This window comes from Sphaeramia orbicularis, chromosome 19 (genome assembly GCF_902148855.1).
Source record: "Sphaeramia orbicularis chromosome 19, fSphaOr1.1, whole genome shotgun sequence".
NCBI classification, from domain to species: domain Eukaryota; kingdom Metazoa; phylum Chordata; class Actinopteri; order Kurtiformes; family Apogonidae; genus Sphaeramia; species Sphaeramia orbicularis.
Window position 1 is genome coordinate 5,666,044 of NC_043975.1, and position 26,707 is coordinate 5,692,750.

General features: G+C 37.8%; 1 protein-coding gene across 11 annotated transcripts in view; it reads right to left on the reverse strand.

Annotated features, from left to right (window-relative positions):
• nrxn1a (neurexin 1a) overlaps nt 1–26,707 on the reverse strand; it is a 150,633-nt gene that overhangs the window by 67,935 nt on the left and 55,991 nt on the right. For 10 of the 11 annotated variants that reach the window (XM_030163350.1, XM_030163343.1, XM_030163347.1 and 7 more), the window contains exons 4-5: nt 21,384–21,401; nt 20,522–20,551 (exon numbers count right to left, since the gene is read on the reverse strand). The exons of the other annotated variant lie outside the window; for it this stretch is intronic. In XM_030163350.1, coding sequence (XP_030019210.1) covers nt 20,522–20,551; nt 21,384–21,401 — 48 coding nt within the window. The remainder of the gene's footprint in view (nt 1–20,521; nt 20,552–21,383; nt 21,402–26,707) is intronic. 11 annotated transcript variants of the gene reach the window in all.

The following is a 26,707-nucleotide window of genomic DNA, read 5'->3' on the forward strand; positions in this document are numbered from 1 at the left end:
CACCATTCTGTTGCTAATTTACAGACATGTCATTAGAGCAGACAGGAGCACATAAAGCATCTCTGCATCGATCTGGAGGCTCTGGCCCGCAAACACTCGCTCCTTGTTCTATTACATCACATCCACGCACACATATCAGCGGCGAAACACGCATAATGGCTGACAGGAACACAAAGAGGAACATGTGTCACATATGCATGTAGCGGAGACACACCTAGAACACGCACACCCCTGGAACGGCAGCGCACACACACACGCACACACACACTTGAGTGGGCAGGTTGGAGTGGATCTGTTGTAGCTCAGATTAATGGAGTGAGTCAGTATTAGCTCAGAGTAAACAGTGAGACAGACACTGACATACACACCACATGTCACACTTCATCCTGCGGAGAGGACTGTCGATCAAGGCGAGCGGCGAGAAGAGGCGGGAAAGGGAGGGGGGAGGTGGGAGGGGGGAAGGGGGAAAAGGAGGGGGGTCGGTGATCATCACGTGAAAGAAAACAGCAAGAAAAAGGTAACAAACGGGAAAATGAAGCACAGATTCAGTGGCCGACCCTCCTCACTTCTATGCTTGTAAGTATTTTAAGTTAACCTGAAATTATTAGTCGATCGATGGGAAAGTAATTGCAGCTGAGCCGTTTATCAAGACGAAAGCCGATACGGTGCCAGCAATTAGTGAATGAACCAAACTGTTGAATCGAATTATTATTTTATAACCACGTTGGCTCTCATTGACAGCTATTTAGCTATTAATAAAGCAAGCGTTAATGACTTTGATATCTCTGTCTAAATGGGAAAAACCTGTATATGAAAAGCTGTAAATTGCAAACTTGTCAGGATATTGGTGCAGATTTCTGTCAGGTGATTATTGATCAGATGAGTAATTAATAACCGAGCCAAGTGGGTTGTTGGTTAATTAACAATGAAACTAATGGTTAGTTAGAGTTTCTTCTGTCTTTTGGGTTTTCTGATCGGGTTATGACCCCTATTTCTTCAGATCTCTGTGTAATTAACCTGAAATTATCACTTAATTATCAGTTAGTCGATCAATAGAAAAGTAATTACAGTTGAGCCTTTGATCAGGAAAAAAAATAGATCAAACTGTTAGATGTGATCATTATTTTAAAGCCATGCTGATCCTCATTGACATGTTTTTGTTATTAATAAAGAAAATGTGTCTCTAAATTGTAAACTGTTATGCGTACTTGTACAGTTTTCTATCACGTTATTGATTAGATGAGGAATTTTCAATAACGTGGGTTAATTTACAATGAAACCAATGGTTAGTTAGAGTTTCTTCTGTCTTTAGGGTTTTCTGATCAGGTTATGATACCTGTTTGTTCAAATCTCTTTTTCTTTAGTTAACCTGAAATTATCAATTAATTTTCATCTATTCGATCAATAAAAAAGTAATTGCGGTTCAGCCTTTGATCAGGAAAAAAAAAACAGATCTAACCCTTTGATCTGATCATTATTTTAAAGCCAAGTCGATCCCTACTGACATCTGTTTGTTATTAATAAAGAAAACATGTTTGTGGTCTCCAATTTGCAAACTGTTATATGTGTATTTGTACAGTTTTCTATCAAGTTATTGATTAGGTGAGGAATTTTCAATAATGTGGGTTAACTGACGACAAAACTAATGGTTTGTTAGAGTTTCTTCTGTCATTTCTGTTTTCACATTGGGTTATGACTCATGTTTCCTCAGATCTCTGACTATATTTGTTTAACTAAAAAGTAATTACGGTTGAGCCTTTGATCAGGAAAAAAATAGATCAAACTGTTAGATCTGATCATTATTTTAAACCCATGTTGATCCTCCTTGACATGTTTTTGTTATTAATAAATGTGTTATTAATAAATGTGTCTCTACATTGTAAACTGTTATATGTATATTTGTACAGTTTTCTATCACGTTATTGATTAGATGATGAATTTTCAATAATGTGGGTTAATTAATGATGAAACTAATGGTTTGTTAGAGTTTCTCCCATGTCATTTGGGGTTTCAGATGGGGTTATGACTCCTGTTTCCTCGGATCCCTGACTCTATATTTGTTTAATTAAGCTGAAATTATCACTTAATTATCAGTTAGCCGATCAATAGAAAAGTAATTGCAGCTGAGCCTTTTATCAGGAAAAAAAAGCCAATAAGGCTCAAGCAATTAGTGAATTAATCAAACTGTTGGATCAGATTATTATTTTAAAGCCACGTTGATCCTCATCAACATCTTTTTGTTATAAATGAAGAAAAAAGGCGTAGATAAGTGGTTGAATCTTTGTCTTTTGGGTCCAAAATCAGTCAATTAAAGCTCCAAACTGTAAACGGTTATGGGTATTTGTGCAGTTTTCTATCAGGTTGAGTGATTTTCAATCGAGTGGGTTAATAAATGATGAAAATTACGGTTAGTTTGTGTTTATATACTAAGCTGTATTCGTGTCTTTTGGGTTTTTTAAGCTCTGTTTTCTCATCTGTTTCTTCACATTTCTGTTTGTTTAGTTAACCTAAAATTATCATTTAATTATCAGTTAGTCGATCAATAGAAAAGTAATTGTGCCTTGAGCCTTTTAGGAGGAAAAAATCAATCAAACTGTTGGATCAGACGATTATTTTAAAGCCATGTTGATCCTCCTTGACATGTTGTTGTTATTAATGAAGAAAACATGTTGATAACAGCAAAATACATCCATTAAAAGCTCTAAACTGTGAACTCTTATGGGTATTTGTATAGTTTTTCCTCTATTCGCCGACTGAATGCTTCATTTATAATTCAGTCTGAAAACAAAGGGGGGTTGTGGGTTAATTAACAATAAAAATAATGGTTAGTTAGAGCTTCTCAAGTAAAAAATTACACTGGACTATAAAGTTCCTTAGAGATCTCGATGTGAAGGAGACGACTTCACAATATAAACAAGGAAATCGGTAGCCTATGTAAACATCTTTCACAAGTTTTTTTTTTATTCTCTTTGCTTGTAATGAGACTACATAAGCAGAAAAAAGGAGGGAACAAATAGAAATGTGAAAGAAATGCCTGATTTACAGATTAGTTTTCTATCATGTTATTGATTAGATGAGTATTATCTATTAAGTACTATTAATTATTATGTTCATCTTGTGAGATTTGAGGTGTTATTTTTCTTTTTCAAGCTATTTTCTGATCGGGTTATGACTTCCTGTTCCTTGCTCCTGTTGATTCTTTGTTAGATTAAGCTGAAATTATCACTTACTTATCAGTTAGTCGATCAATAGTAATGCCATTGCGGCTGAGCCTTTCATCAGGAAATAAATCGATCAAACTGTTTGATCAGGTGATTATTTTAAATCCATGTTGATCCTCATTGACATGTTTTTGTTATTAATGAAGAAAACATGTTGATAACAGCAAAATACATCAATTAAAAGCTCTAGACTGTGAACACTTATGGGTATTTGTATAGCTTTTCTCTATATTCTCCTACTGAATGCTTAATTTATAATTCAGTCTGAACACAAAGTGGGTTGTGGGTTAATTAACAATGAAAATAATGGTTAGTTAGAGCTTCTCAAGTAAAAAATTACACTGGACTATAAAGTTCCTTAGAGATCTCGATGTGAAGGAGATGACTTCACAAGATAAACAAGGAAATCAGTAGCCTATGCATACATCTTTCACAAGTTTTTTTTTTATTCTCTTTGCTTGTAATGAGACTACGTAAGTAGAAAAAAGGAGGGAATAAATAGAAATGTGAAAGAAATGACTGATTTACAGATTAGTTTTCTATCATGTTATTGATTAGATGAGTATTATCTATTAAGTACTATTCATTATTATGTTCATCTTGTGAGACTTGAGATGTTTTTTTTCTTTTTCAAGCTATTTTCTGATCGGGTTATGACTTCCTGTTCCTTGCTCCTGTTGATTCTTTGTTAGATTAAGCTCAAATTATCACTTACTTATCAGTTAGTCGATCAATAGTAATGCCATTGCAGCTGAGCCTTTTATCAGGAAACAAATCGATCAAACTGTTTGATCAGGTGATTATTTTAAATCCATGTTGATCCTCATTGACGTGTTTTTGTTATTAATGAAGAAAACATGTTGATAACAGCAAAATACATCAATTAAAAGCTCTAGACTGTGAACACTTATGAGTATTTGTATAGTTTTTCTCTATATTCTCCTACTGAATGCTTCATTTATAATTCAGTCTGAACACAAAGTGGGTTGTGGGTTAATTAACAATGAAAATAATGGTTAGTTAGAGCTTCTCAAGTAAAAAAAAAAAAATACTGGACTATAAAGCTCCGTAGAGATCTAGATGTGAAGGAGACAACTTCACAAGATAAACAAGGAAATCAGTAGCCTACGCATACATCTTTCACAAGTTTTTTTTTTTTATTCTCTTTGCTTGTAATGAGACTACATAAGTAGAAAAAAGGAAGGAATAAATAGAAATGTGAAAGAAATGATTGATGCAATGTAAAGAAGATGACTACATGGGCTATTGGAGTGGGAATAAGATGAAACGTAAAGGCGGGCTGTGATTGGCGTCGGACCTTGAAGGCCATCATTAACCTCGTGCTCTAATGAATAACGCTGTCTACGGGGAGAAGGGGGGGGTGGGGGGGTAGTGTAGATAACTGATGCGATGGTTGCCGCTACTGGGACCAGCTGCGACTGAAACCATCAAACACTCATGGCTTGGATTTCTCCCCTCACGGGTCTCCTCCTCGATGTTTCGCACGCTAATTTGTCATTTCCATGGCAACCTCTTGTTACGGGATGAGGAGGAAGAGGTGGTGGTGGTTGGTGGCGGTGGTGGGGAGTGGTACGGAGAGAAATATGAATATGTTTGTGGATGTGTGCTTGTGAGAGCGAGGGAGAGGGACAGGAAGGAGGCAGAGTGAGAGAAAGAGTGATTGAGTGAACAGTACATTATCATGGACAGCTGTACTGAATCAAAATGGCGGATGGAGGCTGGGAGCACATCAGGGGAGAATGCATTATACAGCACCTGATAGAGGGAGGAAGAAGAAAAGGGAGACGGAGGAGGGAAGAAAAAGGGGGAGCTCATTGAGATGGGTGGTGCGAAATGGACGAGGAGAAGGGGGTAAATAAAAAAAAAAAAAAAAAAAAAGAGACAAGGAAAGGGAGTGGCAGCCGAGAAGGGGAAGTATGGACGGATGGACGAAAGAGAGAAAAACGCTGGTGTATCTAAATCCTAGTGTTGCAAGCCTCAATCACGGCAGCCCCTGTCATTCTGGAGATAGCACACTGCAATTCCCCTGCACCTCGTTTTTAGCCCACCATGCAGTTCTGCTATCAGCTCTTCTCAGCCCGTCCACATACACACACACACACACACACACACACAGAAACACACACACAAACTCCACAACATCCAGCATGAAGGCATCCCTCCTTAATAACAGACAGGTGGATTAACCAAACGCTGGTACTGTATACAGATAGATGACCAGCGCAGGGAATGTATGTAAATGTATGCTAACGTATGCATAGTCTCCATATTAAGCTAAAGTGTGAAACTCCATAGAGCCAAGTTCACTAAAGGCTACGAGTGGCGTTTCCATCTCTATTCGGTGATATACAGCATCTGGCTTTGAAAGCGATTGGGCTATCACATCACAGCCAGGGGAGCAATACTGTAGAGGAGGATATTACTGTCAGGACACAAGTGACAGATTGGTTGTCTGCGACGGTGGCCTCTTATTCTGCTTTTTTCTCCCTCCTTCTGTTAAATTGAAAGCATCACTTCCTAAAATGAAATATCCAACTTAGAAATCTGACAGCAGCTCCGGCAAAGAAAAAAAAAAAAAAAAAAAAAAAAAAGAAAAAAACCTTCGCCGGACCCTGGTTTAACCCCAGGCCGGAGGGATCAGCGGCAGAAAATACAGCGTGTATTCGTTTTACTTGTAAACTGACAAAAGTACTGAGTTTATATGAATCACATCGACTCTATAGACTTTTATTTGTTCATTTTCTTGATTTTCTTATCACTGTTTTGTACATTTTTGTTCGTTTTGATGATTATTTCCGTCATTTTATTGATTATTTTCTTCATTCTTGTTTGGGTTATTTATTGTTTTGCTAAATTTGTACATTTTGTTGATTATTCTGTTCATTTCATTGATTATTTTGTTCTTTATCTTGGTTATTCTATTAATATTTTAAATTATGTGCCTTTTCTTGTTTAATTTATCATTTTATTGATTTTATTCATTCTTTTATTGATTTTTGTTCATTTTCTTGATTTTCTTCTTGAATGAATGAATGAATTTATTTATTTTTCATTTTACATCAATCATTGTACTCAGTACATTAATTATAATAAACATAAAAACCAAAAAAGGAATAGGCTAGAACAGGGGTCGGCAACCCTGGTCCTACAGAGCCACTATCCTGCATGTTTTAGATGTTTCCTTCTTCCAACACACCTGATGGTCATTACCGGGCTTCTGTAGAGCGTGATGATAGGCTTATCGTTTGAATCAGGTGTGCTGGAAGAGGGATACATCTAAAACATGCAGGATAGTGGCTCTGTAGGACCAGGGTTGCCGACCCCTGGGCTAGAAGCAAAAACTTATTTTTTTTTGCCTATCCTTTTCTTCATTTTATCGGTTTTGTTCACTTTTGTATATTTCAGTGAGTATTTTATTCAACTTTTGTTAATTTTACTCATTATTTGGTTTGTTTTCTTGTTGATGTCGTTCATTTTATTTAAAATGTTGTTCAGTTTTTGGTTCCAGCTTCGTAAACTTGATTAATTTCTGGTTTCTTTTCTCCTCTGTTTCAGTAAAATCAGCATCTTTTAGTTCTGGAATAAACAAGAAACATATTTTCTTCATTTCCTGGTGTTCTACAGACCAATGGAAATGAGAAAAAAACAAAAAAAACAAAACAAAAAACGAATTAGCCGAAACTGAAAGTACTCATTAGTTACAGCCCTACATCTGAGATGGATTTCAAGGATTTGAGAGTGCTAAATGGCATTTCCAACACCCACTTGTCTCTTTCAAATTGTAAAATAAAACCACTCAAACTGACAAAATAAGAACAACCTACTTTTCAGAAATGGATGGTAGTATCTGAGCAAAAAAACAACTTCACCAAGTACAGAGCTCAGTTTACGATGGTTTGTTTCCTAAGTTAATGTATGTTTGGTTATTAACGTGTTTTGTGCATCTGTGGTAAATATATAAGTGCTTATATATGTGTCGTATCGATATGATCTATGAAGATTATGACTGTAGATATGTACAGTATGTAGACAGAGAGGTAATATAACTGAACTACCCATCTGATTGTGAAGAAAGGACATGATGTAACATGTTGAAATATTCCTCCACCAAAAAAAATAATAGATAAAATGATTAAATAACTGTAATAAAATCAAAATCCATGTGTAGAATGCTTCACATACAATGGAAATTATCAATCTACTAATTAAATGTCAAATATCTTTTATAATCAATGAGCTGTTTGGAATATTTTCTGACTCCAGACACTTATATTAAAGCATTTTGTGTTTTCTTTTTCATTTCTTTTTCTTCACATTTTTCCTTATTTTCTAACATTTTTTAACCAAACAACTGGTGGATTAACTGAGAAAATAATCAACAGACAACATCAATTTATCATAATATACAGTTTTATGTCATTCTAAAGGTTTATTTTCTTCACATTTTCATCATTTACTTAACATTACTCATCTAATATTGATCATTTTATCATTATGATTGTTTTGAATGTTCTGTAAAATATAAAAACGTCCACAAATTACACTTGATAAAGAGCGGAATGAATAAAATCACGCGCTTAATGACAAAATCATGACATAAAGGTGTTTTTTTTATATGCTTTGTTTAATTTTTTACAATTTAAAACCACAAATACCCTTTTTTTTTTTCGCCAGTCTTTGAACAATAACAAACACTAAATGACAAAAACAAAATTACAGGTTTTCTATCTTTATACATCGTACTTATTGTTGTCTTGTTGCATCTTTTACTGTTTTAAAACCACAAATAACTGTTTGGCTTATTCAGCTTTCAGTTAGTTGCAAAAATGAGCCTCAAAACTGAAAAAAAAAAAAAAAAAAAAAAGAACGATTTGACATTTAAGATGATAATAATTGATGTCTACTCATATAAAAATGGTTATTACAGCAACATTTTTGCCACATTGCTCAGCCAGACTGTATACAATCGCATTCTTACATCTGTAAATGTAATTATTCATCCAGTAAATATACAATAAACCATAGTGGATTGCAGAGTAACTGCCACTGAAGCTGCAGCTGATATATTAAAAGAAACTTGATAAGTACTGCATAATTGTAAGGTGTTTTCACTCACAGATAATTATACACTGTCAAGGAAAACCTCAGTTAATCATCAATTCAAGATACAATTGTAGTTGTCTAAGGTTGATGGGTAATAGAGGAGGTTTTTCTAAGGATTCATCTTCAGTTTGTCTTCTTATTTTTTGAGCGGTAACTACTCGATGATATACTATAATTTACCTTATACTAGCAATTAAAGGACCACAAAAGAACATGTCAGTCTTTATATTATATGTGAGACTGTTTTAGTACTGATTCTCTCTTACTTACAGATGTTTTTTTCCTGTCAAATAGAATGTCTTAGGACCAGGTCTTATTCCAACTCCCTGTCCTTGGAGTCCATAGTTAATTAAGAAAAAGAGTGTTTAAGTTGACTGGACCTCCATGTGGGATCAGTTAGAGAATGACCAGAATCTTAGGGGAGCAGATCCCATTAGATGCATTTATAGTAACAACTGGCGGACTGTGTTCTGGTACTTAGAATCTGTGACACGTATGTGAACTTTCTCTGGATACATAAAGCAGCAAAGGGTCTATTTGTAATATTTGTACTTAAAATTAAATCTTAGATCTGAAATTATCATTAGAATTTAGAATAAAGAGCTGTGAATGTCTACCAAAGATGTCAATGTATTGTATTGTAGAGATATGAATTGAATTTATTTCTGCCAACAGACTGGAGGATTTATGTGACCACTAGAGGGAGTAGTGAGTCACTCTGCTGAAATACTAACACAAAGGCTGAGCTGAAGATGAAAACCAGTAAAAAAAAAAAACCCACATCTTTCTTAGCAAATTTGAGCTAAAATGATCAGAGTGTTGGTGTAAGAACCATAATAAACGACTTCTAAAGTCAAAGAAAAGAAGTGGAAAAAATTGGAAGCAGTTAGCCTTTGACCAAAGCATCAGAAAGACACCAGAAGAGATGAGAACCATTAAGAAACAACTTTTAGAGTCGTTGAAAGTGGTAGTTGTTTTCACCACGGGGCTCAGCTGTAAATGTACAGAATGGAGTTTGATGTTAAAATGTCAGTGTTTCTTCTACACAGGTGAGTTTCATTCTGAGGCTTATGAAGGTATAAAGTTATTATGGGATGTTATTATCTTTGCTAAGTTGCCATTTGTTCAAACTAAACTGTGACTTTTCTGACCTTGTTTGTTGGATTCAAACATACCTTTAGTTCAGCTACTGACAACACAAACCAAACAGAAAACAGAGGTGATTTGTGGCTTTACTGTGGCTGTTTTCAGTCTAAATACAGAGCTAAGCTAACAGAGCTATAATGTAAACTATCAGCTGATGTGAAGATTATCAGACACACTGTTATTTTGAGTGACTGTTAAAATAAGTGTCTATTAGTTTTAGTTTGAAGAAGAAAACTTGATACCCTAATATAGATGTGTGTAAACTATGAGCTTTATACTTTTTTCAGTGACTAATACAGTCTGTGGATACATAGCGTTGATTATTTGGTGGTTTTGGTCCTAAGTATGTTCTGGAAGCAAGCTGCCCCCTGCTGGACAGAGTATTGGAATATAAATATAGTAAAACCAGTGACTTTTTCAACCTTTTTGGATTTTAGCTCCATTATATCACTTCAATCATCACTAGGTTTTCATCCTCTGCTCAGATAAAGAAGCTAATTTAAGATAAACTTGACTCAGGTAAGTTCACCGGGGAAAAAAATTGCAAGCCTTGAGTCAGATACTTTAAAATCATAATTCCCAGCAGATATGGTCCTATCTTTTTATCATAATTAAATTAATCTCCAAATGATACAATTTGAGACAATTGGAACTTAACTAAATGACGTATTGAGCGGCTAATCACTTTTAATTCCATTTAAAAGGAAAAACAATGAGCAGCACACTTCCTGCCAGTATGTTCAGCCTTTTTTCATGTCCCTTTTTGTTTTTCTTATCTGTGCTCATCTTCCTCGCTCTCTGTCTGTAGTTGAATTTGGCCTTCTCTCTGGTACCCAGGGAAACCGGCTTGTTTCCATGACAATGTCTGCAGGCAGAACAGTGTATTTGTCTTAAGCTGGATAAGATCAGAGTCAGTTTCATCCCTTTTAGACACACACACCCTCACAGGCGTAACACACTTACAGTACATATCCCAACACATGTGAGTTTGTACAAACGCATAGAGGCGCTGATTTAGCACCGGCAAGTTAAAAAAGACACAAACAAACAAATGAGGATGGTCCAGATTTGCACAAATGCTTTCCGCACACACATACTTCTGTTCATCTACACACACACACACAACTAATGAAACCTCTTACAGCAGGTTGTTAACAAATAACAAGAGCATAAAGACCTCTTTTCATAAAGGTAATGTAATGGATTTTTAATGAATGCTGTGGCTATTCCAGTTGTTAAACCAGACCACGCTGCAAATAAATGAGTGTTTGTTTGTGTGCATGTGTTATTTTGGCAAACAGTAAAGGAATGAGGCTCAAATGCCAGATGGGGTAGTGGAGTGAATCGCCAATTGGGCCACTACCCTCAGCCCCCGCCGCCCAGGCTCGACGGAAACTGCTAGAACAGGTAAAAGACAATTGGAGCACAGAGCAGCCTGTTTATTTCTAGTGGGAGTGTGTGTGTGTGTATGTGTGTTTGTGTGTTTTCGGCGTCGCTGATGAATACCATCTTGCCTGATGTGAGACTGTGTCAAGTCGGGGAGCCCAAGGAGAGATCCAGCGCCCCTGCTGAGAAACGCTGCAGTCTTATCTCCCTTCCTGTCTCCCTCTGCGTCTCCGACCTTCTCTTTCCACCCTTCTTTTCCCGCTTTCTCAACGCGTCCCTATCTTTCCTCACCATCACTTTTCTACACTCTTTTTACCCTCCTCCTCCTCCCTCCTCTGCAGACTCACAGCCAGCCCCGCGCTCTATCTTTTCCCTTCATCCTCCGTAAATGGGAAGTCCGTTTGATGTCTTTATTTTTAGGCTATTACAGGCTTTGTGCGTTCCCTATTAGTGTTGCGGTGAATGTGTGAAAATGTTAATGCGTACTCTTACTTACTAACAGCCTGGTAATTGTATACAATTACCAGTAAACGTATACATTTAGCAGTGGGATTGCAACACATTTCCCATGGAGAATTTGGTAACTGTGCATCTCCTGATAATGTGGGTGTTCGTATGCGATGCTGCCACTTTCATTACAAGACCTCCATGGGTGTTAAGCATTAATGAGTGTTGTACTACAGTACTGCAATGGGTGTTAGCAGATACAATTCCATTAGCGCCGAGTAAAATTATACATATCGAGGCAAAAGCTCTTGTTGCGACCGCCTTATCGCTGCTGCCGGCTAGAAGGGGCATAACTTTGTTTTAACAGTTTTTCACAGCCTGAAATGTGGCCATCAGGAGCCAAATTCATGCCAGTCAGGCGGGCAGGCAGGCGGCCAATCACGAGACACTTGCCTCTTAACACCAAGCAACTCTCTCACCTCGAATTGGACGCTGCTCACTTGCTGGTTTTTGCTAATCTGTGCGAAGAGTGTGACCACAAAGGCTCATATGTGAATTTTATATTGGCAAATACACGTTCTTTGCGAAACGGATTAGATTAGGGGTGATTCATTTTAGTTCAAGGGCCACATACAGCATTTGATCTCAAGATGGCCAGATCTGTAAAATAACATAATAACTTATAAATACTGACAACTCCAAATGTTTCTCAGTGTTTTAGTGCAAAAAAAAACTAAATCAAACTATGAAAATGTTTATATTTACAAACTATCCTTTCACAAAAAATGTGAATAACCATGAACAACCTAAAATGTCAAAAGAAAAATAAGTGTAGTTTTAACAATATTATGCCTCATCTGCTCATTACACATGTGCATTACAACTTACAGATCAAAGCAGATCTACAAAGGCACAAAACTTTTAGTAACAGGCAGAATATTGTTGAAAGTTTGGAGTTTAGAACTAAAACACCCTTGACTTTATATCTTCTGTGTAAAGCTTCATCCCAAGGGCCGGATTGGAACTTCAGGGGGGCCGGTTTTGGCCCATGGGTTGTATGTTTGACACTCTTGGATTAGCTGCTCTGTGGTTTTGCTAAACACGCACACATAACTTGGAGGATGAAGATGATGCGTCTTGGTTTACTTTGTTCCGGTTAAATCCATGTTGACCCATAAAACTTGACTGGTGGAGATGGGATTTATCTGCAGGAGTGAAAACTATCACATGCTTTAAGATGGAATTCATATTTGATTATTAAATGTGAAATCCTGTGCGGATCGATGCTGATTTAAGCCTATTAGATGCGAGTCATATCAATGATTTAAAAGATTTATTCAATGAAAAAGTTGGCTTTCTTTTAATTGGAGCTGCACAAAGGTAAAACTATTTCAATTTACACCAGTTTCGGATGGTTTTACGCTAAATATTTTGTCTGCTAGAGCTGTAAACTTACTATTAATACAACACAACAAAGGTGATTTTATTGTGGTGCTAATTAACATAATAATCATTGTACCAAGTCTCAAGTACTTATTTAAATTTTTCTGTTTTTGATGTGATACTAACACTATTTCTTGTATTACTGCAGTCAAGGTTGGGCGATATATCTGAAAAATTAAATATTGATTCTTTATTGATCAACTGTCTTCTTTTTACATGCACTGAAAACAAAATATGATTAAAAAAATATCTATCTTTACTAAAACATATATACCTGTAGAAACAAATTCTCAGTTAATATTTTAAAACAAATAAATTAATATATTAAAACAAGTAAATTGCATGCATTTTTAGTTTCTGTTGAGCAAGAAACGTCTCCAGAGGAATAATCTCGATTTAGCAATTTAGCAAATTTTCATGATTTGATTACTTGAATAAATTCAATATACTGCTCAGACCTAATTGCAGTTATTTATTATAAATATTTTTTTGCTGCTGTTTGCTGCGTGCACTCCAGGAATAGCAGTTACTGTGATAACTAACCGAGTAAATGAATAAAGTCGATTAACAAAATAGGTATCAGTAGAATTTGTGGCTTAAATGAGGCTTTTCAACTAGAATTTTAATGACTTTAAGAGAAAATAATTGCTCAAAAACTTACAAATCACATTTACAATGACCATGTTTCTTTTAATTACTTTAATATGAAATGAGCCAAATGTATTTATTTATTATTTAGTCATTTAAGTATTTATTATTTTGACTTGATGTCCAGTTCAATGGTGTTCCAGTTTGTAATTAAGTCAAAAATAGTAGGTTTCCAACAGTCTCACATTTGTTTTGTTGATGTTATCAGCAAATGAATCCAGCCATTATCGTTAGAAATACACTATTGATTCTCCTCTAATAACAGTTTAATCAGAAATTAATAGTGTAAGCTGCACAATACTACATTTTACAAAATACAACTCTCAGCTCATAGATGTTTTACAGCTGATTTTCAGTTCCATGTTTACTAATTTATTACTTTTAATTTGATTATTTGCTCATTTATGTATCTATTACTTTTATTTACTGTTTGGTTATCCTCTTTCTAATCGAATGATGAATAGTTTAAGACACGCATGATACATTTTCAGTGACCTTTTTTGATGAACTGCAGTGGTAATATCTTTTATTAGTTTCATCCTGCTCCAAACTATCATTACTATAACGGCCTTTTATAATCTGCCATCAGTCGACCTCTAGCTGTTATAGAATAAGAGTAATAGTACTCACATAAAACACTTCTTATGATGTCTATTAATAAATATAGTCGGTCAAATATGACAAATTAGGTGCATTGAGACAAAAAGAACACCCGTAAAACCTCGACTGGTGAAAAAAAAAACCCATGAAAACATAACATTTTGAGTTCATTTCATGAAAGTTTTTTCCAATTCTACTACATAGCGCTATGAAACATCTCTACTACAGATCAATTTAAGTGGATAATAGTGAAGATTTTCTTAGTATTGTGCCTTTACCTACTGCCTCATTTATTGAGCGGTAACTACTCAACAATGTACTGCACTTTATTCTGTAAAAGAAAATGGTGTTTTATGTCTGGTTCTAGCTTATCTACAGATGCCCTTCTCCTGTCAAATAGACTGTGCTATGAGCCAGGTCTTATTCAAATTGTCCCTGAAGCCCATAGTTAACTAAGAAGAAGAGTGTTTAAGTTTGCTGAACCTCTGCCTGGAATCAGTTAGAAACTGACCTGAATCTTAGGGGAGCAGATCCCATTAGATGCATTTAACCCTTAAAGACCTACAACTGTTTTTGTGGCAACTGCCAAATGAATGTTTCCTCTATATTTAACCTTTCCTAAGTGATTTATCACCATTTATTATTGTACGCTCCTCTGCATTTTGCAGTTTTCAGTGAAATTTGTGTATTTTCCTATAGTTAACCCAGTGGTACATTTGTGCCCATTCCAAAATGATTTTTTCTTTATATTTAACCATTTTCTAAGTGATTTATCACCATTTATGATAATATTATCTTCTGTGTTTTGCATTTTTCAGTGTAAATCATGTATTTTCCTACATTTAATTCACTGATCATGTAGATGTTCATAAAAACTCAAAGGCTATTACATCAAAATAGAGGAAAATTAAAGAAAAAGTTACTTTTTCAACAAAATACATCATTAACTGAATGTAAAAACAAGTGTGTCCAACCACTGTCACTGATCCAACTCCATGGGTTTTACTGGTGAATCAACGTTGTCGAAGATGACGGTGTTTCCACGGTAACTACGGAGCCTCTGAACGTCCAAATGGGTCATATCTGATGACCATGAAAAGATGACAAACTGTATTTTATACCAGTTATTTACATGTATTGATAGGATTAGTGGATCAACAGGTATTAAATTGTTTAGATCAGTAGATGGTTCTGGTCGCCGGTGGCTGTTTGGGTCTTTCTGGGTTAATTCACTGATCAGGTAGATGTTCATAAAAGCTCAGAGTAAATTCAAAGGTCATTATAAGAACAGAGAAAACTGAAGAAAAAGTGGCTTTTTCAGCAAAATGTCATTAACAAGTGTCTTCAACCACTGTCAGCTGTCAAATTATATGTTTTACAGATGAATTAATGTTATAGAAGATGACAGTGTCTTCATGTTCACTATGGTGCGTCTGAACGTCCAAATGGGTCATATCTGATGACCATGAAAAGATGATAAACTGTGTTTTACCTCAATTATTTACATGTATTGACAGGATTAATGGTTCAGAAGTAATTAAACATTTGAGATCAGCAGATGAGATTGGTCGTCAGATGTTTATCTATTTGAGGGTTGGAGCCTGAACATGTTCTGGTACTGTTTTGTCACGTCTTTACTGAATACTTTTATAATTCTCTAATTATTTTCTGTATTTTCATGCCAGTTCTTACATTGTATTCTTTCTTATCTTGACCTGGACACTCTATGAAACACATTTTTAACCGCACTTTTCCTGGATAAATAAAGCTTAAATAAACAAAACGACTCTTTTCTGTCTTTTGGGCATCTTTCTCTGTTTTATAAGGCTATAAATATCATTGGGTTTTCACTTTTTGTTAAGACTAAAAAGCTAATTTGAGACTAAACTTGACACCCAGCTCAAACATTGCCATCAGGTGATGATTATGCGAAGGCATTTTTATCTAAAATGTATTCTGATGATGCATTCTCACTATCTTGCAACTTCCCTCTGCATCTTGTCAAGATACAGTGAGATGATGAGTTAAAAATCAGGTTTTTAAATGTAGATTGCGTGGGCCTGAATCGACTTTTGTGAGGTTTATTATTAGACGTGCTCGTTGGTGATGAGTAAGAGGTAGGAGACATGCTGTACTTTGCTGGTACCGACTGGTTTGTCTTGTCTTGGCGTCTGCTTCCACTCCCAACCCCACATATGGTAGAGTCAGCATGAAGCTTGTCCACTGCGTGTGTGCGTGAAAAGCATTTGTGTATGTCCGGGAAGGAAAAAGAGATATATGGAGAAAAACAAAGAGGGAATATGTGCAACAACAGGAGAGAAAAAAAAGAGGTTTCCATTGAACATGTGTGCGAGTCGCTTGTGGCAGAGCAAAGCGTGCATCCATCTGTGCGTTTTTTGCCATAAGACAATGTGTTAAAACGAGCCGGTTTGATTGCCGACGCTTTGTGAGTCACAAGTGATGACTCACAATCCACCTCCCCTTAACATGCACTCATGCCTCACACAAGACACGCATATTCTCGCACACCTCGTTCTATCTCCTGCCTTCATCCACTGACCGTGAAGAATATGTGCAGGCAGCCTTACTCATGCATATTTACACTGAATACACACTCTCTCACCTACTCAGTGAGCACTCTAAAGGTTATTGTGTATGAGTGTGTGTCCGTGCGCGTGTATAAAGGTCACTTCAAGCGAGGCCGGCCGCTTGATTGTTGGATTGATATCAAGAACATTTGGACATGCGTGCAAACAACCATTATTAGCTGGACGCAGTGCCCGGACAGTAACAAAATTAAATAAATAACATAAACAAGCTTTGCTGCCAATTACGTCCGAGAGCCACTCCTCGATGCTATTCAGAACCTCCAGTCGCTCATTCACCCAGAACCCTTCACGGTCTATTCTTGGCTAGACACAGAGAAGAGAAAGGGCAAAATCTGCTACTTGGCTTTAAGCACATTTTCCATCCAGATTATTGCTGCTCAATACTTTGCAAAAAAAGAAAAAAAAAAAAAAAAAAAGGAAAAAAAATCCATTTCCCCTTCTTCCTTTTGCTGCTCGATACTTATGAAAATCCAATTTGGCTCCCTCTTTTCTTTCTTCCCTCCACAATTCGTGCATTTTCACCCACTCAAAGTGATTAGTGATCTGTGGGTATCGTTTCCGAGGGAGAATGATAGCTTTGTTTTATGGTGGAGGGGAAAGGTCCGGCGCTCCCCATCAGGGCTGATGTCCCTTGGAGAATGACTGGGCTGGGGAGGGCAGACAGGAGCACCGCTGTCCCTTTGCAGATACAGCCGGTTGCTCTACATCACAGGAGAGAAGACAACTCACTTTATCTCCCCCTCGCTTCCTCCCTCCATCCCTCGCTACTCCCTCCATCATTCATTCCTTTAGCTCTCCTCTCACAGCCACAGTCTCTTTTTCTCAATTTCTGCAGTAACACACACACACAAGCAGACACACATGCTATATATCTTTCTAAGACACCCCTCCCCGCACCCAATCCGCCCCCTCAAAGAAACTCATTTCAGCTTTGCGGGCTCCTCAAAAAGCCTCTTTACGCTGAGCTAACCTAAGCTAGGCTTCGTCTGCACCATTTGACAGCCTTTACATCTCAGTATGCAGACACACAAACACACACACGTACACACACACACATATACACACCGCTTTTTCATGTGTACAGTTTCTGAAAGAGACTTCAAACAGGAAAAAAAAAATAAATAGAAAAATCAGCCACAGTTCTACTTTCAGCCTATCACAATCCAAACATCCATTACAGTAAGGGCACCCACTGTATACAAATACACTGAATACATTGTGTAATAATGCTGGAAACATATGTTAATACATGTCTGTCCTTTAGTAGGTGATTTAAAATGCAGCGCATACGCCAGATGAAGCAATTAAAATTTCACTGCCACCTGGATGATTCATGGCAGACATTTTAAAGCAGATACCCAGCACAAGTAGCTTACTTAGCAATCAAAACAGAGCAAACACTCAGATAGAAATCGTCAGAATAGAGACGTCTAACCGTGATAGATGGTTAGAGACATCATTTGCGCTCTATTCAGGGTATTTCTACCCACAGTCTTGGATGATCTATCATTAAATGGCACATTTCACTGAATACACGGCAGCCCTGTCACAGCGGGAGACAGCCGTCATCATGTCCTCTCTTATCCAATCAAAAAGCACAATAGACTCAGATCAGCCTGTCATGGTCAGGCCTGTCCTCATGTGGGCCAATCAGTGTATTCATCAGCGTCATGCAGAGCAGCACCTACCTTCAATCTCGCAAAAATGCTGTACAGTCGCAGCGCCCGTTCATTTACACGCATGCAGACACGCTTAGGTATGAGCACACGCACACACATGCATCAGCAGCTTACCTTAGGAACCACTACGGCTGTACGATATGACCATAAAAAAAACATCTGTTGTGTATCTTTGTTGCATCACAAATCAAATGTGAGGATTTTGGACGGTTTTTCCAATGCAGGCAGGAAGTGAAACAAAAAAAAAAAAAAAAAATGGAGGAGGAAAAGGTAACATGTGAAGACCAAATGAGGAAGGACTGGAAAACTGTACTTCACAAATTAAGCCCCAAATCACTCCCAAAAAAGACTGAAACACCACTACCATATTTAAGCGCAAGAATTACATCAGTCAGTACAAAGAGAGTCCACATCAAGTGCTTAAAACTGCTTGACCGACTTTTAAAGGCCGATATAATGACGATACTTTGATGCAGATGGAGGATTAATCAGCCAAATCACAACCTGATCAGACACTTTAATAAATAAATGAATATGCTGGATTCACTGAACATCAAACTCAGTGGTGAATCAATAAATCAAGAAGTGAGCATCAAACCATCTGTAAAAATCTAGTTTTTGCAGCTACTGGAAACTATCACATCCAATTATTGTAGACACCAACAGTTTGTAAAATGTTCTATTTGGCCAAGTTTATGTCTGCTGCGTTGGAAATCTGCACAAAAAGCTTCTAAATACAAGGAGAAATTGAGTGTATTTGTTGTTCTATTTGTAAGGTTTAATTATGATTGGCATGTTAGCTATATTGTGGCATATTTACATCTGAGGCCATCTCAAAACAGATGTTCATTAATGTGCACTGTCCCTATCAAATAAACTAAAAAATAAGTAAAGTATATGATTCTAAATGGGCTTTTGATGTGGTTATGCATTTGAAGAAACTGCACCATGTATCTTTATCTGGACATGAAATGGCCCATGCCATAATATGAGATTTTATTCATATCGCACAGCCTTAGTAGCACAAATAAGAGCTTGAAGGTGCACATCTCTAAAGGTCTGAATTACCATCCATACAAGAACCTGTCAATTAACTGCAAAACCATCCACAACAGCCCGATAGTCATATACATGAAAGAATTGGGAGTACCTCTGAGCTTTCCTAAATTCAAAGAGGGTGGTGTCCCAAACAGTGTGAAGAAGAGGGAGGCAAAGAGGGAGAGAAGGCAAGGAGAGAGGTGGCATTGTGAGTTTTGTTCATCAGTGAACCATTTTCAAAAGGCACTTGTTTTTGGGCTGTGTTCAGAAACGCTGGACAACTTGAGGGGCAGAGGGGGGCGTAGGGACAGGGATTGAGGTGCAGCAGCTTTGCTTTCATACACTGCAGCAACATCTGGTCAAAAAAGAACATGCGCACGCCACTGGACGAGCACAGGAGTCCATGTGAGGACCAGTGACGGCAAAGCGAGACATGCTGGAAGCTGATGAAAAGCCATGGATGAATGCAGATGAATGTTCCTGTGAAAACTGCCACAGCCATTGATCCGAACCCTGATGTAAAGCCACACATGCACTCATAATGTCCACGCCGTGCACGCACTCACACACTCGCCGTCCAGTCGCTCGGTCGGACCGATTCTTACATTCAGATGAGAGAAAATGAAATGAAGTGGAAGAGTAAAGACCAAATCAAACCATCCATGGAGTCAGTCGGTCAGTCGGCCCTTGAGCTCCATTACCATGACCTGGAACCCCGCCAAGTCAACCCAGCCAAGCGCCGTAAAGCCGCAACCTCCCGTTTCTCCCTCACCCACATCAGCAGCCATGATTATAGGTAATATACATCCCGGATGAAGTTGCTCTCAGGCTCATCTTCAAAAATTAACCCCCAAAAAATCGATCTTTAAGGCTGTATTTCAGTTTTAATTTGTCCACCACAAATGCCTGAGTCGTCCATTTCAGCTTAAATTGGAACTGAAATTTGTAATGAGCCCAAATGGGATAAGTTAAAATGAAGAAATCTCAGTTACAGGGAAGAAAAAAAAACATTAAAAAAAAACTGACCTTAGTTCAGTGCCTAGAGAGACAACTTCCTCCAGCGCCAGTGGTGGTGATGAAGTGTGGGAGGGATTCGGGGAGTTGTGAGTGTGGGGGTGAGGATTTAGGGGATGATGGTATAGCAGAGGACAACAGGAAGTGAGGTAAGAGGAGGCCATACCTTGGTCGCCAATCATCAGGTGTGCCAGACCTTAAAGGAAGACAAGAGCACAGTCAGCACAGCAAAGGATCATGGGGTGTGAAGTATGTGTGTGCACATGTAGCTGAGTTTTTTGGGTTTTTTTTTAAACTTTTATTAATCTTTTTTTTATCAGTAACATGCTGGTGGTGACTATACTGATTCGTGTGCATGTTTGTTTTTATGTCTTCGCCTTTTTAAATAATAGCAAATGTCTAAAAAAAAAAACTCACTTTGAGAAACACTTACTCATCCTAGGCAGCGATCCTACGCACAAACAAAAATGCACGCACACACTTTTGCACATGGGTCGTATACTGAACTGTGTCTAGGAACTACATTTTTTACATTTTTATCCATGAGGCGAAGGCTATTTCAGGTGATGACTTCATATGGAATGTTGTACTTACCAGCCGTCAGCGACAAACCCCTACATACCCACACAGACCGACACTTATACATTTATGCCGTCTAACCTTGTGTTTGCACAATACAGAATGCAATGAGAAAATTAGAAATAAAAGACACACATGGATTCACATGGGGGAGGTAAGAATGTAGAGAAGAATGGGTTAAAAAAGAAAGAATACAGGATGCAGTCAAAGATATATTAATAGTGAGAATAGAGGCGAGACTTGAGAAAACAAAAACAGACAAAAGATAGATAGATAGATAGATAGATAGATAGATAGATAGATAGATAGATAGATAGATAGATAGATAGATAGATAGATAGATAGATAGATAGATAGATAGATAGATAGATAGATAAAAATTGACTGATTGGTTGATTGATTGATTGATTGATTGATTGATTGATTGATAGGCAGATAGGGTGACCTACCTGGAGTGTAGCTGTGCTCTGGTAGGTGTCGCAGCCGGGCGAGGAGAGAGAGAGACAGACATTCATTAACATGCATGCTCAGCCCTTTTGTTACCATGGCTACTTACTGTACATGCACAACCGTCCTGGGTTACCGTGGTAACACACATGCAAAGTCCGCAAACGTCACAATGGATACCATGCTGCACTGGTAGCCAAAACTGAAGTTTGTCTACATTTGCACGCACACACACACACACACACACACACACACACACACACACACACACACAGTCGCATATTAAAGTAAAATATTGTACAATCTCTCCTCACGACTCCACATGTGTACAAATACATGTAAGTACACACACACACACACACACACACACACATACCCACCCACACTAGGTACACAGGGTGGAAGGGGGGTGGGTGAAATACACATTCCTACCTGTATGTTTGGATTCAGGAGCCAGTTCACCCCATGACTTACCTTACAGCCGCTTCCTCTCCCCAGAGCCCCCCGACAGATAGCATGCAACGCACACACACAAGCCCAGTCGCACACACAAACACCCGGTTTCACAATCTCTCACACTTTCACACACATACACACACACACACCACATCGACTATGGCAGTAAAATTATGATGTGAGATAGCAGAAAACATGTAGGGATGGATTAGCAGTGCAGGAAGACAAGGGGCATGCATGGTTCAGAAGTGTGACAGAGTGTTTTATGTGTGTGTGTTTGTGTTGTGTGTGTGTTTTCTGAACTGTGTGTTGCCTTGCCTCTGCCCTTGTGCTAGTAGCATGGCAGAAACAGGTGGAGCCATTAGCATGCTAACAGCAATTTGCCCTCAAGGACAATGCAAGCCAGGCCAGGCCTAACAAGCTGGGTTCACTCTGCCTTCACTGGAGGGCAGAATACCTCAGATAGTAATTACATCTATGCATCGCTCTGCTCAGATCCTCCACAGATATTTATGAAAATCTCAAATGGGTCATTTTTTTAATCTAAAACTCTCCTACGTGATGCTGCTTATGCATAAACGCCCTCTTAGTAAGACCATTAGTCATTCACGTATTAAAAAAGTAATATCCTGTAGCCCTGATTGGAAAAATAACAACATGATGTGCTTTTCTGCTTTTCCCAAACCTGCAAAAATATTCATGTGGAAAAAGGTGGATCATTACTGAGCCTTGAAGATATCATGTAGTTGTAAATGTGAAAGGAAACTAGCACTGACATAGCCAAATTGCTTATTTCTTGCTTTCAACATGGTCCTAAGGATGCTTTTTTTCCTCCAGCAAAGCACATTCATCCCATATTAAAGATTCATAGCAGATTTTTTTCTAATTTTCAGAGGTTTATAATTTCATCTCAGCGTTTTATTGCTCAGCTTTGGTGAGGTTGCAGGGTTCAACATAACATTATAATTTCAAGGTACCACATAAGAGATAAACCCGACTCTGTCTGACTCCTCTGAAAAACACACAGCCTCGACTCATAAACTTGCAAATAATACCTATTCCCATTTTCAAGGAGACAACTACAGTCTCACTACACATAAACAACCATGCACAAGGCCTGAAAAGCGGTTAACCTAAACTTTATTCAGAGCTTTTACAACACCCATTTCTCCTTGCTATCAAGTGCTTTTTGTCCACCTTTGAAAAGATGAAGCTCATATATTTTACTAGTGTTTATGTCTCAGTCTCATTACTGTGACGCATGCATATTAGCTCATCCTGCGGATTCTCTGGCCAGAGATATCCAACTGAGCTGGCAACGTGTCAGACAGAAAACAACGACAGCGTTTGGCCGTAACATGGCACCTCAAAGGGTTCAAGCAACTGTTAATTTTCTCAGAGTCTCAGGATTTAAAAGTTGCTGTAAAAGCCTTGGAAATATTCAATAGGTGTATTCTGAAATGGCCTTTTTTGCTTGTTTTTCCACTTGAAAAGCTTCCTGTACCTGATTGAATACTAATACTGTAATAAAAAACCCAGCAAAACCTGCAATTTACTTCACAATGATGCTTTGTATCCCCATGTACCTTATGATGCCTCTCACATAATAATGCCCATATACCTCTTGTGCGAAATACTACGCCTACCTTGTACTTCCACCCAAGCAGAGCTCCTAAATGCAACCATTTTATGACGCTACTACCTTGTAGCACTTGTTCTCTCCAGAAACACTTGGCATTACTCACCATTGAAATAATAGTCATCTCCAGGAATATCGACTATCCTCTTAAAGGGTGTAAGTAGCCTCTTGTTGTGCGACACAGTGCCAGTCCATAAGCAGGTAGTGTATCTAGTAATAGCCTTTATGCAAAATGTCTGCACCTCCCATTTAGCCTCTGGAGCTACACTGCTGTTAGTAACCTCACTTCTGATGTGACTAATGGTGTTGTCGGAGCCGGTGCTACTGTGCTTCTACTTGTGTGTTATGTTTTTGTGCAGGCGCTGTGTCGCTGTGTGTGTCCTATTGTGCCCACCTTACACTCAAACCAGCAGCTACTACTCAGCAGACTGGATTAGACTGGCTCGGATCACATTTTCTTCTCAGCACGGATCATCATAGCCTCACCTGTCACTTTCTCAGTAAACAGCACTAGAGGAGTGGTGCATCTACTGATTAGTTTTACAGGTTCAGATTTGATACACAGGCAAAAAAAAAAAACACTAAAAAATGCAAAGTTGTGCATTACGTGTGCCACTCTTTGCACCTAGACAACTAAGGCTGGGCAATAAAACAATGGTGATAATAATCGTGATATGATTTTATACCATACTGCATTGTCATTTTTATATTACATAATGATAATTTTCCTTGGAGAGGAAAACTGCAATGACAGTGAACTTCAGTTTTGGCTTATATTTGCTGATATCGTCCAATATCGGCACCAAAAAATAAAATGTTTTTTCACCAATGTCTGGGTTATATTAACCCCCTTGTAGACTATTGTTGCAGATTCATCTCAGTACTCCTCTGTGTATGAGGTGCTGTTCAACACTCCTTGTGAATATGCATATGTTACCTGGTTTATCTATGATCACTTTTGTTCATGGATCAATTTCAATGCCCTGTTTCTGTAACAGTGCTATTAATTTCATGACATTCTACTGATTTTTGGATCATTCTAGTCTTGTTTGGATTGTTGACTGGAATAACTGATCAATAGCAGCATCAATAAAATAATCTACAATCTAAATGATCTATCTAATTACTATTATGACAATTATGTATAATGTCATTAATTTGCATCATAGTTATTGTAGGTTCTATATTCCAATTAACAAACTGCACTTAATTAAGCATCTACCTGACAGCAATAACACAAATAATGTTTTCTTTATATATAGTTGTAAATGAATATAGGGAATAAGGGGTTAAAGGTTTAAATGCATTTAAAACAGTCACTATTTTTTTTTTTATAACAAAGACATCTCTACTAAGGTGGGATAAATAACAAGACAAACTAACAATGACCAGAAAAATAAACAAAATTTAACATCAGCAGGACTGGCCAAAAATTTATCACTGATGTGATGAAGAATTGGGAGACTCTCAAATTTTACCTAACTCTTACATTTATAATGAAGAGCTGTTGTTAACATGTCATTTAAAATATCAATATCAGGCAAGAATTTTGATATCAGTGCAAAACACTGTCAAATAAAACACAAAAATGTTCAGTATTTGACTGTTTTGCCTCATTTTACCGTCTCCTCATTGTAATTTTACATACACAGAAGATGAAAAATTATACGTTTCATTAAAATTTGTGAGACCTTGTTAAATATTTGTCCATAAACAAACGCTTAAAACCACAAATATCCATTTAGTTATGCTGTTTTGATCTTGCTGAAGGATAACTCAGGTGGTGCTTATCTTCTTGAAAGCATTAAATCACCAAACAGACACTACAGGTGTGTTTTCATCATTTATGAATAATTTAAAGCCACAGATGACCATCTGTTTTTCTTCAACAATCTCTCAGAATCAACCTTTAAGCTTCAATGACAGAATGATTTGACATTTAATGTGAGTATTATTGATAAGCCAACACTCTTGTTGTTATTCTGACTATATTTTGTCCACTTCTTACAGTAAATTAACCTGATTATAATGTTGAGGCCAGTGTTACAGTATCTTCAGGTTTACAACAAATTAAAAAAAAAAAGCAAACATCCACATGTGAGAACCCTAATCCAGCAAACGCTAAATAAATTGGCTATCTAAAATGGTGTTGATTAAGTTTCCGTTGCCTGCGATCGATTAACTAATTACTCCAGCCTCAGTGAGCATATTCGCTCTTGGGATTTGCTGCAGGGTTTTGTAGCTCTACTGCAGGTTTCTGGAATTAAACCCAAAGCTTGTGGTAATGTGGCAATCATCGACTGACTCTGAATTGATCATAAGGCAGCGAAACAAGACCTACGGGGAGCCTTCACTAGACCAGGACACCCATCAAACACACACATCCACCACTGCAAACACATCCAGGAGGAGCTATAGGCTGCACAGGAATAGGACGGGATGTCAGTGAAGAGGATTGGGGGGGGTGAAACATAGCGTGAGGTCTCCCTACCAGTGCTGTCTCCATGGTAACCTAGGCCATCCCACTGTCCACTTAATGCTAGCGTGTGATGCAGAGGGTGGCTTAAAGAAGGTGTGATGCTGACAGTGGTGCTAGAAAGGAGTGTGAGGTCAGGCCAGTGACAAACGATGGCCGTGCTGCAAGGCCACGCTGCCGTTTTGGCAGATGCATTTGTGTCATCGAAGAGATCAATAGCTGAGGCAAAGCTGAAAGGTATTTTTGGCATCAGAAAGGGGGAAAAAATACAGTGGTTGAGAGCGCTATTGATTAACAATGCAGATTTGCTCTGTGAATGAACTGAAGCAAATCTGACGACACAGACAACTAAGCGGGAGAAATGAAAGCATTTGCAGTATCGGCCATAACAAGGTAACTGAGTTCATTAAGCAGCTGTTTCATTTTTGTAATGGCCATCATTACACTGCCCCGTGTATTGACACTTGTATTGACCAAAGGCTTATGTGGCATTATTAAAGGAGGGTGTTTTAGAGAACTGTGATATTAAATAATTTGTCAAACAGCTTTTCTCTTTTGTCTCCCCCACCAGCACACATACAGTTTTTTTTTACTTTTACATATAGGTTAATTATTGTTGGAGTTTCTAACACTGCACACACAACACACACTCATGCCACAGACAGACAGACAGAGCATCTTCACAGGCTGCAAGCTGTGTAATTTAATGGCAGGCTATAGACTGCATACACTTCATTTCAACAAAGTATGTATGG